Source organism: Hyaloscypha bicolor, assembly GCF_002865645.1.
Source record: "Hyaloscypha bicolor E unplaced genomic scaffold K444scaffold_56, whole genome shotgun sequence".
In the NCBI taxonomy this organism is placed as follows: Eukaryota; Fungi; Ascomycota; class Leotiomycetes; order Helotiales; family Hyaloscyphaceae; genus Hyaloscypha; species Hyaloscypha bicolor.
In genome coordinates this window covers 1,630,448-1,644,351 of record NW_020194558.1, presented here as the reverse complement: position 1 = coordinate 1,644,351, position 13,904 = coordinate 1,630,448, and the positions used below count along the sequence as shown (strand labels likewise).

Genomic DNA, 13,904 nt, shown 5'->3' with positions numbered 1-13,904 from the left:
CACTAAGTGGAAAGCCGTCATTGGATTCTCCTACTCGATAGTTGAGCCACCAACACAATAAACAGTGCGAAAGATGAAGGTTTTCACGGTCACGTTTACTTGGAAAAGTTGGCACCAGAATTAGCCTAAACCTTCAGAGTCTTGATGGTTAAGGGGTGGAACAAGGGTCCTCTCCTAAATGTGGGGTATTGAACTAGCGGCCGAGCGGGGCGGCAAGCATCACTTACTCCCACCTTCCTCTCACTCTCACACTTCTTTTTTTTTCGGTCTTCTTTCTCTTAAATTGAGATCGGAATAAATCCTTTCAAACTACGCCAGCAGAGCTTCCTTCACAATGACGCATATCCACCACAATCCCCCGTTCCGCGCCGAGCATCTTGGTAGTCTGCTCAGACCCAAGGAGCTTCTGCAAAAGCGCGCTTTAGTCGAGAAGAACGAATTGAGCCAGGCGGAGTGCACCAAGGCAGAAGACGAGGCAGTTAACAAGGTTGTCAAAGTCCAGGTTGCCTCTGGCTTTGGTGCTGTCTCAGATGGAGAGTACAGGTGAGAATTGAGAAATCCTCTGCGAGCTACCCCCTACCATCCCCACTATTTCTGATATGCTTATTCCAGGCGCGCTGTGTTTTGGGGGACTTTCTTTGAAGAGCTAGAAGGCATGACCGAGATCAGAAACCCGCCCATGGATCTCTTCCGGTCTTATGTTCCAGATATTGCAGGCTTCATTGAGAAAGGACACAAGCCTGGGCAGTCTTGCATCTGCACTGGGAAGATTCGCCATAAGGGGAAGAGCACCTTGATTGGGCAATTCGAGTACCTGAAGACTTTAATTCCAGAAGAGCGATGGGGAGAAATCAGGTTGACTATGATTGCTCCTCCATGGTATCATTTACGGTACAAGAATGGCTTGGCATTTCCTCCTGAAGTTTATGCCAGCGATGAGGAGTACTTGGCGGATATCTCGAAGGCTGCCAGCGAGGAACTAGATATCTTGTATGCCGCTGGAGTGAGGAGCATTCAGTTTGATAACCCAAATTTTGCTTGTGAGTCTCGAGAACCTCCGGCGCCACCGCTGACTTTCAGACTTCTGCTCCGAGAAGATGTTGGCTGGGTGGGCGAAAGACAAGTCAAATAAGAAGACTCCCGATGAGCTGTTGGATGCATATATCCAATGCTACAATGACAGCACTGCCCAGCACTCCGAGAAGATGCACATTGGTCTCCACATCTGCGGAGGTAAATGTCATCCTCAGGCTTGCAACTCCCACCTCTAACTTCCCACAGGAAACTTCATGGGCTCCCGCCACTTCTCAGAAGGAGGCTACGACCGCATCGCCATCAAGCTCTTCCAAAAACTAAACGTCTTGGTGTATCAGACTCCATCCGCCACTGTTCCTAAACTTGGTGTATCAGACTCCCTTCCGCTATTTACTACCTGGAATACGACACGCCCCGCCCGGCGCAGGCGGTTTCGAGCCCTTTTGCTCCACCCCCCCACAACCACACAAGAACGTCATCCTCGGCGTCATCACCTCCAAGTTCCCCGAGCTCGAGGACAAAGAGAAAATGAAAGAGCGGATCCTCGCTGGAGCAGACGTGATTGCCAAAGGAGCCAGCCAGACAAGAGAGCAGGCGTTGCAACGAATGGGTGTCAGCCCTCAATGCGGATTTGCTAGTCATGAGGAGGGGAACTTGCTGGGATGGGAGGATATGAAGAATAAGCTTGCGCTGGTAAGAGCGATTGCTGACGATGTCTGGTCAGGCGAACCGTAGATACGTGGCTTGCGAGAAATTTGGTTTCTTATATATATTCAAAAGTATTGACGGTATTTCAACAATTCTCCCAAATTAGCGAACGCGAATTCTCAGAGACTCTTCTTTCGAGCTTGAGAGACGTCTCTATAACGAGCTTCCTACGGCCTCTTGAGCGAGAATTCCAATCTTGGGGTGAATGGGGACTTGTCCTCTCGCAATGGGTTAGGTGTGGGTGTGTGAAGCAGAAGTTTTGTGGAGAGTTGGGGTACTTTGAGGGAACACTGCTAGCTTTTTCTGCCGTAGGAGGAGGCTCGAGTTTTGTTCAACTCTCCTCTTCGATGTCCCTGACTGTCTTGGTACATTCAGCCCTCTTATCTTGACTTGTCTCCCAGGGACAAGTGCCCCAGGCAGTCCTAGGACATTCAATTCTTTCGCTATTGGGTCTCCTCCCCCAGGAACATTATTGCTAGGCAGAGAGGTGGGTGGCAGTGGAATGTGAACCCAAATAGCCTGTCTCAATGCACTTCGAAAATCCGTACATCCGCTCGGGCTGCCTCCTCCCAGATTTGAATTCGGGGCTCGGGAGGAAGTTCGGAGAAGCGGGATAAGGATCGGTGGGGGCTGGTTCGTGCCCATGGCCACATTTGTCGACGTAGTTGAAGAGGCCATGACTGAAGATGGAGGCTCTTGCTCTTGCTCTTGCTCGAGAGATAAACGGCGTAGGAAGCTTCCAGTTGACGACGTTTTCTAGTTATCGGAGGTCGTCAATACTTCCGAGAGACATTGGCGGGGCGAGATATGTCCGCTGGACAGTCATTGAACCGCGGTTGGGAGATACAAGGAGAGAGATCGGGCTGACCGTTCTAGTCACTGGGAAGGCAGGCAGCCTAAAACGCGCGAGGACTTGGCAATAATACTCTTGAATAAATGTTGGATGATGTAGAGTATACTGTAACAATTCGGTGTGTTATTGTCAAGTGAAAGTCGGCCTTGCCAGGTCCTAATGTAAATATTGACATACTGACTTTGTCAGTCGCGACCCTCCCGTGTCGACATTCTCGAGACTGGAAAATCATCTGAACTTTGAACTTATCCATCTCCTCGGTTTTTTCTCCTGAAATAGGACCCTAAATTCAATTCTTCTCCAATTATTCAAATCAATGGGGAGCTCGAAATGTGCATTGTCAGAATTAGTTTCCTGGCACGCCATCTTGGAGATCGTCCACTAAGCTCCCCTTAGCTGACGCTGCCAATCACAGCGCAGCATCGTGGATCCCTGCACTTTCTCCGCATCCTCCGCTTGGCTTTCATCCAAGCTCACTGTATTTCGTTTCCCGACTTCGTGAAACCAAAACGCTCTTTTCAATCACACGTTCTCCTCCAGGCTTTGTCCGTCCTGTCTTTTCTCAAACAAATTGCAATCTATCCCTCCTCTTGTCGCCAATTCGCGCAGCCGTCTCGAACGAGCTACACGAAATGCACGCGTCGAGGGCCAGCAGCCTCCTCGCGGTTGCTGCCCTTCTTTTTAGGAACACATTATGTGCGGGACCTGCAATTCGCCGAGCTGGTAAGGTTCCCTCCTTAATATGTGGCGGTTGATATTCTAATCATCGTTGTGCGCCTAGTCACTGAATCGCCTCTCGATCCATGGGTATCCGTCGACGCCAGCGGAAACCCGGTGGCCACGATTACTCCCTTCGTCTCAAAAGTAAATGGAGTTGCAACTACTATTAGTGCGGCACCTGCGAGCTTGACTGCCACCACAACAACATCGCAAAGCGATTCGAAGCCGACTGAAACATCCGTGCCGTCGGGAGGGGGGTCATTTCAAGTCTGCCACAACCTTGATGGGCATTTTGCCCCCATGTGTAAACCCGACAATGGCACTGCGATATACGTGGGACAGACGTATTATGGTAGGAATCTGATTGGAGGTCTGAGGAGCAATTGTTCTAACCGCGAACAGTTACGTGGGACTCGGCGTATTTCGCAGAGAAAAATGCCACCGTCATCATAGTCGCTAACTATTTTAATTCCTCAAACGGGGGGCAGGTTGCGTTCTCATCGAAAATCATTGGCGCAGCGGCAGGGTTTTATGTTTGGACCATTGAAAAAGATTGGCTGCAAGGGCTATCCTCTAACAGTGTCACACTATGGATGAACCCTTTGAATCCCATCGATGGCGAGCCTCATAGCCTGGGAGGTTTGAACCTTGAGGTGACCAATAAACCCGCAGAGTATTATCACCCGCCGCCGACACCAGTGCCAACGGGCCAGTCTCTGTATATCGCTCTTCCATCTGTTTTTGGGTTTATCATCCTTTGTGTTTGTGGTGGGGCCATAATCAACCGAAAGCACAGGAAGATTGGTCTTGGGAACGTAATGGGACGACGAAACGGATATGGAGTTGGCAAATCTAGGCGTCAGCGGTTGGGTCTGAGAAAGAAGAAGGATGGGGCAATTCAGTTGCGAGATCAAGAGTTGACTGCTGGAGGCGAATACCGAGATGCACCACTTCCAGAGGAGAGGGAACGGCCTTTTGGGCATGCGAGAGCGGACTCAGATGCGCTGGGTAGCCTGGCTGGCACCCCAACAGAGGAGAGGGCTAACCATTTCAGGGACGAGATGCAGCGACAAGAAAGGAATAGGTATTGAGCACTGTTCTGCCTAACGACGTGCACAGAGAAAGGGGCAGGTTCCTTATGTACCAACAAAACCCTGTGCTTACGAATGTATTACTTCTTTGCTACTGTTATGTTTCAGAGAAGACCCCCAAGTCCCTCTTGAACTAGCCATTGTGGTGTGCCTCGCGCAACAATGTCGATCTTCCACAAGTGTGTGGTTGACTATGAAAGCCTCAATGAGCAACTAGCTTTCTGGCTAGTCTTCCCTTTTCAACGGAAGAGATCGCTTCCGGGAGTTAGAATTTCCAGGCCAAAGGAGAGCGGGATGAGGCGGGTGTAGATGGACGATAGAAAGCGAGATGGCTGGAACCTTTGAGCGGGTATATTACCATCAAATGGTCCCATTATTCTTCGAGACAGGGGTTCATTGAGTAGCGCTGGCCTGCTGGAAGATACGAGTCGTACGACGCGGATGCCCAAACAGGCAATGGAATAATTGAGGACAACCTGGTGCTTGGCTCTTAAGGGGAAGCCCATTATTGAACAAACCCAACTTAGTTCTTGAAAGTTCGAGGTATTGATACGAGGTCGACATGTGGTGATACATGATCCATACATTCACAGAAGCAGTTGATGTAGGAGGAAGATATAGTTCTTCACTTGCTACACATTGGCTCTTCCAGGTCTGGAAAAAAGCAAATACCTACATAAGGGAGGGCACCACGTGAGTAAGTAATGAAGGTGCCTAGATAGTTACCGGAGCAATCCCCCGAGCCGGCTTCGACACTTCTGCAGGCTCTCGATAGTGTGGGTCAACAATGTTGACTCAACATTACAGCTGTCAAAAAAATGTCAGAAAACCCAAATTCCAGACCCTTCCATTATTCTCTTTCTGCAATCACATTTGTCAAGTAACAACAATAGCTATCTACGCGCCTCTTCCACCGTCTGTCTCACTTCCACCTCCACCTTCTCAATTTCCACCTCTGGGTTTCCAACGCATGCCAACCCCAAATGACTCGCGTTCGCATCCAGCCACCAAACGTCTCTCTCAACTGCAGAGTCAGCACCTTAACGCGCAAATGCACCGAGTCTCGACCCAGAGCCTCGTATCGAGGGACCAGAACACACTTCACCCCCAATACATTTGTGCAGAAGCGGCTCGACGTCTTGCCGCATTATTATTTATCATTGTATTGTGCTAGTGCATGGCGTGGTCGAGCCGTGTTTGGCTGTCCGAATTCCAGCCCTCACATCCCTCGAGGCTCGAGGAAGACAAGCGCGTTTGGATTAGGCGGGATGGAACGCTAGACCGTGTTTCTGCTTCTGATCTGCGCGCGCCAAATACCAAGATCCGACTTCAATTTCGATATCGCGGGTCAGTCCCTTGGCAGACAGCGAAGGTTATTTTCACCCCTCCTGGCGCGGTGCTGATTGGCGAAGCTTATTTTGATGCTTGCTGCCCATCAATGCTGTTATTTGTGGGCACCCTCCTCGATGAAGCTTTCTCAGGGGCCATGGCTTTTGTCATACGACGAAAAGACCCGTGGAATCTCGGTTCTCCAGCGAATGCCCACGTTTTCCCAGCGTCCCGAAGTCTCACGATTCCAACATCCCTTGCAAATTGCGGAGTAGCAGCCTGGCAGAGCCCCATGAGGTTTTTGATCCTTTGCTAAGCCCATTGCTGCTATCCCACACGAGGGGTGCCTCAACACGGGCAAGCTTCTTGCCAAAGCGTTCAGGAGAGCGCAGAATTTAACATTGGTGGCGCTTTACAGCCCTTGCGCACACGGTTCCTGCAGGGCTAGTTGGAGGCCCGGGCTAGAGCAGCCACTCGCGTTATCAGATGGAAACGCCTTTCGCGTATTGATGACCTAGTCCCTCATACGATTTCTCTACCAAGCGAAGGGGGGTTCTTGGCGGCTCAAAGGGACCAGAGGTCTTTCGGCCGACGGCAAGGTGTGCTGAGAATCGGAGCTTTGGGGTCAGCATCTGGCCATTCGGCATGGCACCCAGGGATACGAAGATAGCAAATTTTAGCCCTCAGAGCCGAAGTCGTGCATCTGCCCCTGGTTCCTGGTCGATAGAAGGCACCTTCTTTTTCTCCGTTTTCTCTTATAGCTTTGCTCCCTCGCTCCTTGAAGCCCAGCATTACCCACACTGTCGTTTCCCACTGCTGTCGCTCGTTCAGGACCTAGTGGCCCTTTATGTACCAGTAAATAATAATCTATCTAATCGACGTTTTCGTCATCACATTCGTTTAAGAATTTCAAACTGCAAAAATGGTTCGAAAATTCGGCTCTGCTCTTAGAGCATTGCTCTGTTCAGTGAGTTTGATGCTTGTCTTCCCTGGTGCTCGCGCTGAAAAACAAAGTTCGTTACAATTGAAGCTGCAATCATCCAAGAGCGTGCTCTCGTCACTCCGTCGAAACTCCCAGGGACTTGGGTGTCGAAAGGATGTTATGTGTAAGTCCTCAAACACTGTTAAAAGACCCTCAGCTGACATGCCTCAAGAGACGTGGGACGCACACTTACCGGTGGTGGCTACACGTCGGCCACTGCAATGACTGATGAGTCTTGCATTGCTTATTGTGAGAAGGCTGGATACATTTACGCCGGCACTGAGTACTCTCAAGAATGTTACTGTGGCGCTACTCTTGCCACTGGCGGCGTTGCAGCCCCTGCGGCGGACTGCAGTATGGCGTGTACAGGAAATGCTACAGAGGCATGTGGTGGCCCCAGCAGATTGAATCTCTTTTGGAGTGGTACATCTGGTCCGCAGTCAAATCCCGGTGTGGGTCTATGGAAATTTAGTGGTTGTTATGCGTAAGTGGATTTAGCATGCTGTTATGCAACTGCTGATAGGATATACAGCGAGGGGACAACCGGACGCGCGCTTACCATCGCCCCTGCTACGGCTGGGGGAGCAGCCAACCTCACCATCGCAAACTGCCTTTCAGCTTGCCAGACTGCGGGTTTTAACCTCGCAGGTGCAGAGTACGGCGGAGAATGTTATTGTGACAATGCTATTCAGAACGGCGGCAAACTGGCTCCAGGAGGTTTGTCTGACTGCAATATGCTTTGCAACGGCAATGCGTCCGAATTCTGTGGGGCCGGGAGTCGATTAGATGTGTATGATTTCAACAGCAAAGTCGTTTTGCCTCCATACACAACCGTTACATCTCAAACCTCGGCCAAAACCTCTACGACGACGACAAAACCGACGACAACAGCCAAATCTACGAAACCGACCACCGCGGCCACAAGTACAAAACCGACATCTACAGCAACCTCGGTTCGACCAACCTCGACTGGCCCAGCGAATAAGCCAGCTGTCGGACCATACTCGTACTTTGGTTGCCAAACTGAAGGAACCAATGCCAGAGCACTTGCTGGTACATCCACCGCGGCTGATACAATGACTCTTGAAGTATGTCAGGCCTTCTGTACCGGGTTTACCTATTTCGGCGTTGAGTATGGACGCGAGTGTATGTGTATTCTCCCCTGCTCTCCTAAACCAGGCTAAGAATCATTCTAGGTTATTGCGGCAACAGCTTTTCAGCAGGATCAGTTGCTGCTCCCCCAGCTGACTGCAGTTTCCCCTGCCCAGCAGATGTAAGTCCGACATTGGGTTGACCTTTCTCAAAATTCAATGCTCCACTTCTCCGAAAGTTTTAACTGGGCAGTTACTGACTACCTGCTCCCCAGGGATCCGAACTGTGTGGCGCGGGCAATCGGCTTTCAGTCTACAAGCTTGGCACGGTCACCGGCAGCACATCATCGACCAAAGGGACGACCAAGGGTACTACCTCAACCACGACGACAAAGGTCTCTGTCACAACCAGCCCTGCACAGACAGGATTCCCTACCGGCTGGACTTACCAAGGATGCTGGGTTGATGGCGCGGCTGGCAAAATCTTGACTCACCAACAGCCAAATCAGCAGACCACGAATAGTCTGCAATCTTGCGTTGCCACCTGCAAGGCTGCCGGTTATACAATTGCTGGAACTGAATACGGCGTGGAATGTTATTGTGACAACTTCGTTTACAATGGCGCTGTTTTGGCAACGAACCAAGCCGATTGTAACATGCCATGCCCAGGCGCACCAACTGAGATGTGTGGAGCTGGAGGAAGAATATCAATGTACTCATTTGGCATGCCTACAGTCTATGCACCACCTGGACCTCAAACAAGTGGCTTGCCGGCAAATTGGAAATACCAGGGTTGTCTTCAGTAAGTGTGCGGTATATTTCCGGAGATCAAAACTAACCTTATCAGGGACAACATTGCTTCTAAAGAAGACCCTGGAGAAATGCTCAACACATTTCCTTACATGGTTTCGGAGAATCAAACCTTGAACGATCCATCCGCTTGCATTGCTCAATGCCAAAAATTCGGCTTCAATGCGGCTGGTCTGGAATATGGCAGTCAATGTTTCTGTGGTGATGTCCAAAACATTTATGTTGCGTCGGCTCCATCCACATTTACGGATCCAACCAAAATCCAACGCTACACCAGAAGTGCTGTGCCTCAGATTGTCGCAGACGGCAATTGCAACGTCCCCTGCGCGGGCATGCCACAGTACTATTGCGGTGCTGGAAATTTGTTGAGTTACTACTCTTGGGTTGGGGCCACACCTCTCTACAATTTCGGCATGCCAACCGGGAATGCTGCAGGATCCTACTCCCTGTTGATTGGTGGTGTAGTCGTACCGTTGATCGTCTCTCAAGGCGTTAACGGCAAGGTCTCTTTCCTCGAAAAGCACGGAACTGGTGAAGCTAATGGAACCGGTGCTTATGAGTTGGATTTGTCTCTCGTAGGTGACTACAAGCACGCCTGGAGAGAGATGACCGGTCTTCAAAGTGATGTGTTCTGTGCCGCGGGGCTTACCCTTCCCGATAAGGCAGGACGACAATTGACAGCTGGAGGCTGGGCTGGTGAATCCAATTATGGTATCCGACTTTATATCCCAGATGGCTCCGCAGGTGTCAATGGAACGAATCAATGGGTCGAGGACACCGTTAATCTCCAGCTTCAGGTCCCGCGCTGGTATCCTTCGGGCTTGATCATGGCAAACGGGTCCGTCCTTATTGTAGGCGGCGAGGTTGGACAGAACGCAGCCGAGCAACCTACACTGGAAATTCTTCCTGCGACTGGCGTGCCAACCAAGACTACCTCAAGCGGCTATTCTAACACGACAGTGTACTTGGACTTCCTTGCACGAACATGGCCATTCAATCTGTATCCCTTCATAGCCGTTATTCCTCAAGGTATTTTCATTGCATACTACAACGAAGCACGTATTTTGGATGAGAAGACATTTGCCACGATCAAGACTCTACCAAACATGCCTGGTGCGGTCAACAACCCCAATGGTGGAAGAACTTATCAGTTGGAAGGAGCGATGGTCCTCTTACCCCAGTACGCTCCATATTCTGCTCCTCTCGGCGTATTGATTTGCGGCGGTTCGACGGAAGGCGGTGGGTACGCTATCGACAACTGCATTTCAACACAACCTGGTGCGGCAAACCCAACCTGGACGATCGAGAGAATGCCTTCCCGACGTGTCATGCCTTGCATGGCTGGTCTCCCTGATGGCACCTATCTCATTCTCAATGGCGGTGAACACGGTGTCGCTGGATTCGGTCTTGGAGGCGTCCCGAACTTCAACGCAGTCCTTTATGATCCTGCCAAGCCCGTCAATCAGCGCATGAGTATTATGGCCAACACCACTGTTGCTCGCCTGTATCACTCCGAAGCCACCACCCTCCTTGATGGGCGTGTTCTCGTCTCTGGATCTGATCCGTCAGGACAATACCCCACCCCAGCTGGAACTTGGCCAGAAGAATACCGCATGGAAGTCTTCACTCCACCATATCTGCTGTCTGGTCTCGCCCGCCCAACCTTCACGATCACAAACAAGGACTGGAGCTATGGTCAGACCGTTGCCTTCACCGTGACCTCTGGCGGAACGGCAAACTTGAAGGTCTCACTCCTCGGATCAACAGTCTCGACCCACGGCAACTCGATGGGCCAAAGAACAATCTTCCCAGCATTCACATGCAACGGCAACGCCTGTACGGTCACCGCACCCCCCGATGCGCATACGAGCCCTCCCGGATGGTTTATGATGTTCATCTTGAACGGCCCAACACCATCTGTTGGTGTATTCGTCCGCATTGGTGGTGATCCTGCACAATTAGGAAACTGGCCTAAGCTCCCTGGCTTTACGCTCCCAGGCGTGTAAATCTTGCTTCCTATCATTTCCTTCATATACTTCATGATTCGTTTTCCAAGCCGTTAGGCGGTCGAGGGGCGCTCTATGTGTGGAGGACTTACCGAATTCTCGCTTGAGCCCGTCCCTGAGCATATACCGAGCATCGAGTGATCGCAAAGAAAGAGGATGAAAGAATTGTGGCCGAATCTACTGGTTGTGGAATGGCGGAGAGGTGGATGGAGCTCTGGGTTTCGTATCTATGATGATTAGGTGGTGGGAAAAGATATCAATTGCAATCGTAATATTTTCCCCGGGGGTTTGCCCTTTGTGCATCTTCGGTTCTCTTTTCGGTTTTCTGCTGCAAAATTCTTTGAACTCCCAGCTCTCGGGACATCAAGAGCTAGGCCGCGAAATCTCGAAGGGTTAGACAGCGAGCGAGCGCGTTGCCCTCGTGATTGGTTACTGTACTGGATGTTCTCGCTAAGAAAGGGGGTCGACAAGCGAAGGCGTCAGCCCCGCACCCGTGTCCGCCGCTCGGCTCCTTTTCCCTGCTGTAAGTTTCTCGCTCGATCACACATACGAAGTGGCACTTGATAAACTTCACTGCCAGCCACGGCGCAACAACAAGCTTTCACTACTGTCTGTTCTTGTATTTTGGTGGGGCGGAAGGCCAGAGCATGGGCGTTTTATCCGTTGGAGATAACGGGGACCCGCAAAAACGTTGCGCCATCCCCAGGGCAGACGACACCTTATGCAGTCTTATCTGAACTAACCCCGCAATTGAGCTCCATCTCCGATGATCCTAAGCTTGAAACAGCAGCTGGGTATACATCTCCTGCTCGCATTCCTCTTCTGCTTCGAATGCCGTGACTGCAGTGGGGCTGCTCGACTCCAGACCCAGAAATCTCGGAGCGCTCTGCAAGGCAGAGGGTAAAGAGGGGTCAAGAGATGGGGAAGACAGGCACGCGCAAGATGCACGAGAAGTATATATTTCCTCGTCTTGGCTCCCCAGATCCCCGTTCCCCTCGTGCTCAAGCTTTTCGGATCAACAAGCCCAACTTTTTCATACCCCATGATGTTGTTCTCGTCCTTAGTTGCTGTTGAAAGGGCTGTTTTGCACGTGATGGCGCTAAGGGTAAAACTCTGATTTTTGGGCACTTGTAAACCTTAGCTTTTTCCATCAATTATATACTCTTTTGCAGAACCCCAAAATTACCCTCTCAACAGTTGCCGCCGTTGGCTTCTTGGCTGCTGGATCCCAAGCTCGCTATGTCAAGAGAGACAATGGCCTCACCATCTTCAGCAGAAAGGCAGTTGCAAAGCGTGCTCCAAGCAAAATCATAGCTACCACCGCTGTCCTGCCCCTGACCAAAATGGCAGCTACCGGTGCCTCTGCAGCACGTCGTCAACGTCTCAGCAAACTCCTCATTGCCAATGGCAGCACAACCACTCTTACTTCTCTCTTTACCGGCGAGGAATTTGCTGCTGAAGTCGAATTCGGCACGCAGACTTTTGAGATGATTGTTGACACTGGGTCCAGTGATACGTGGGTCGTTGAGGCCGGTTTTGTTTGCACAGATCTCGATACGGGGAAGACGACAACCGAAGGTATTGAACTCCAACGTCACAAATCTCCTGGGACAACCACCATCACTCAGCAATCGCTGATTCTCCGTACCCAGCTTACTGCGACTTCGGTCCATATTATACCAAATCAAGCACCTTCGCGGCGATTTCTGGTGAAACCTTCTCCATTGAATATGGGGATGGCGAGTATCTTACTGGAATCACGGGAACCGAGGAAGTCACTGTCGCGGGGATTACAGTCGATCAAGAGGTAGCTCTCGTGACTGCTGCCGCCTGGGAGGGTGATGGCACAACCTCTGGTCTCATGGGTCTTGCGTACCCAGCTCTGTCAGTGTTCTTTCTCAACCAAGCCTCAGGCAATATTGAAACTGACGTTGTCTCAGGACGAGCGCGTACAAGGGAAGTACTCAAGAAGTCTACAATCCAATTTTCACCATGTGGGTTTTTGGGGAGAAGCCCCTTTCTACTTCTAACCATCTCATGATTTTCTCCGAGACAGTGTCCGCAGTTCCCTTGGAACATTTTGTATTGGGCAGTTGCTGACTCCTCCGTTCCCTAGGATGTACTCCAAAGGTCTCATCGCCAATGAATACTTCTCCCTCCTCATCGAACGACAAACCTCAGGACCTTCCGGCTACCTCGCTTTCGGTGGTGTTCCAGATATTGCATTCACGCAGAACTTCACTTCCACGCCTATTATCACTACCACGATTGAAGGCTATCCTGACAGCTACGACTTCTACACTATCAACATCGTCTCCATGGAGCTCAACGGTGTCGCCATCTCAAACTCCGGCGGCTCAGCAGTAGAATATATCGTTGACTCAGGCACGACTCTAAACTACGTCCCCGCGTCCGTCGCCAACGCAATCAACAAAGCTTTCTCCCCAGCCGCAACCTATTCTTCCGCTGACGGCGTGTACATTGTATCCTGCACGGCCAAGGCTCCTGCTGTTAGCATCGATATCGCAGGCACGCTCTTCGCGATTAATCCGCTGGACATGATTCTTGATGCTGGGGATGGGATCTGTATAAGTGGGTGGATGGATGGTGGGTCAAGCAATACGGAGGATGTGTTTATTCTGGGGGATACATTTCAGAAGAATGTAGTTACGCTGTTTGATGTTGGGGCTGCTACTTTGCAGTTTGCGGGGAGGGAATTCTATGCTAGTGATGATACTTATTGGGGAGTGAGTCTTGATGATCGATATGAAGGGGAAGATTCAAAGTGATTGGAGATTCTTTGGGAGATACACTTACAATTCTGCCTAACTATGGATTTAGAGGAAGAGTATTCATGTCACCTTGAAGTTGGTTGTATATGTGAAAATCAGACTCGCTAGATAAGAACATGGCCACCGATTCCCAATATCCAGTCACAGTTTGACATTTCTCCGAACTCAGAGGGGAAGGACTCTAGAATTCTAGAACTTCCTAGGCATTTGAAGGGGGTAAATCTTGAATGTGTATTGATGTAACGAAACGGTAGGAGAGAGCGTCCTTGAGAGATCTAATTTGGGGACGGAACGAGATTTTCGATTTGAAAGAGCACGGTCACATGACAAACTTGAACCAGATTAAACTATTCTTTCTGACTAAAGATGGATATTCCTGTTCCGATAGGAGCAGACGTTGACCGTGGTAAGTTTCTTACAAATTTGCTCACACTGACCTAGCGAAAATGGGACTATCTAACTTCTAAACCTCACAGCAACCGGGATC

The 13,904-nt window shown here is 50.5% G+C and overlaps 4 protein-coding genes across 5 annotated transcripts; all 4 read left to right on the top strand.

Moving 5' to 3' along the window:
- Positions 1 to 291: 291 nt before the first annotated feature.
- On the top strand, positions 292 to 1,770 carry K444DRAFT_662434 (UROD/MetE-like protein; the record flags this gene model as incomplete). The annotated part of the gene is made up of 5 exons (XM_024886709.1): positions 292 to 543; positions 613 to 1,040; positions 1,081 to 1,233; positions 1,282 to 1,364; positions 1,411 to 1,770. Exons 1-5 carry the CDS (start codon positions 335 to 337, stop codon positions 1,768 to 1,770), a joined length of 1,233 nt encoding a protein of 410 aa, XP_024738256.1. The 5' UTR covers positions 292 to 334.
- Positions 1,771 to 3,083: 1,313 nt separating this feature from the next.
- On the top strand, positions 3,084 to 4,708 carry K444DRAFT_611592 (uncharacterized protein). The gene is made up of 3 exons (XM_024879975.1): positions 3,084 to 3,319; positions 3,378 to 3,668; positions 3,719 to 4,708. The coding sequence occupies exons 1-3, from the start codon at positions 3,229 to 3,231 to the stop codon at positions 4,405 to 4,407; spliced, it is 1,071 nt and encodes a 356-aa protein (XP_024738255.1). The 5' UTR covers positions 3,084 to 3,228; the 3' UTR covers positions 4,408 to 4,708.
- Positions 4,709 to 6,409: 1,701 nt separating this feature from the next.
- K444DRAFT_652108 (copper radical oxidase) lies at positions 6,410 to 10,625 on the top strand (the record flags this gene model as incomplete). The annotated part of the gene is made up of 8 exons (XM_024885763.1): positions 6,410 to 6,703; positions 6,751 to 6,842; positions 6,891 to 7,202; positions 7,251 to 7,864; positions 7,915 to 7,991; positions 8,085 to 8,611; positions 8,657 to 9,194; positions 9,225 to 10,625. The coding sequence occupies exons 1-8, from the start codon at positions 6,659 to 6,661 to the stop codon at positions 10,623 to 10,625; spliced, it is 3,606 nt and encodes a 1,201-aa protein (XP_024738254.1). The 5' UTR covers positions 6,410 to 6,658.
- Positions 10,626 to 11,643: 1,018 nt separating this feature from the next.
- Positions 11,644 to 13,556, top strand: K444DRAFT_559296. 2 transcript variants are annotated; one of them, XM_024876862.1, is made up of 4 exons: positions 11,813 to 12,203; positions 12,278 to 12,509; positions 12,566 to 12,619; positions 12,742 to 13,556. In XM_024876862.1, exons 1-4 carry the CDS (start codon positions 11,969 to 11,971, stop codon positions 13,412 to 13,414), a joined length of 1,194 nt encoding a protein of 397 aa, XP_024738252.1. In that variant the 5' UTR covers positions 11,813 to 11,968; the 3' UTR covers positions 13,415 to 13,556. The 2 variants fall into 2 exon arrangements, with proteins under 2 accessions (XP_024738253.1, XP_024738252.1); XM_024876863.1 differs by having other exon boundaries at positions 11,644 to 12,509; positions 12,566 to 12,833.
- Positions 13,557 to 13,904: the final 348 nt, after the last annotated feature.

Excerpts from the sequence above, each read along its gene's own strand:
- K444DRAFT_611592 (XM_024879975.1), top strand. The coding sequence starts at position 3,229 with ATGCACGCGTCGAGGGCCAGCAGCCTCCTCGCGGTTGCTGCCCTTCTT. Across the intron at positions 3,320-3,377 it reads ACCTGCAATTCGCCGAGCTG|TCACTGAATCGCCTCTCGAT; the intron begins GTAAGGTTCCCT and ends TTGTGCGCCTAG. Across the intron at positions 3,669-3,718 it reads CGTGGGACAGACGTATTATG|TTACGTGGGACTCGGCGTAT; the intron begins GTAGGAATCTGA and ends AACCGCGAACAG.
- K444DRAFT_559296 (XM_024876862.1), top strand. The coding sequence starts at position 11,969 with ATGGCAGCTACCGGTGCCTCTGCAGCACGTCGTCAACGTCTCAGCAAA. Across the intron at positions 12,204-12,277 it reads GGGGAAGACGACAACCGAAG|CTTACTGCGACTTCGGTCCA; the intron begins GTATTGAACTCC and ends CTCCGTACCCAG. Across the intron at positions 12,620-12,741 it reads TACAATCCAATTTTCACCAT|GATGTACTCCAAAGGTCTCA; the intron begins GTGGGTTTTTGG and ends TCCGTTCCCTAG.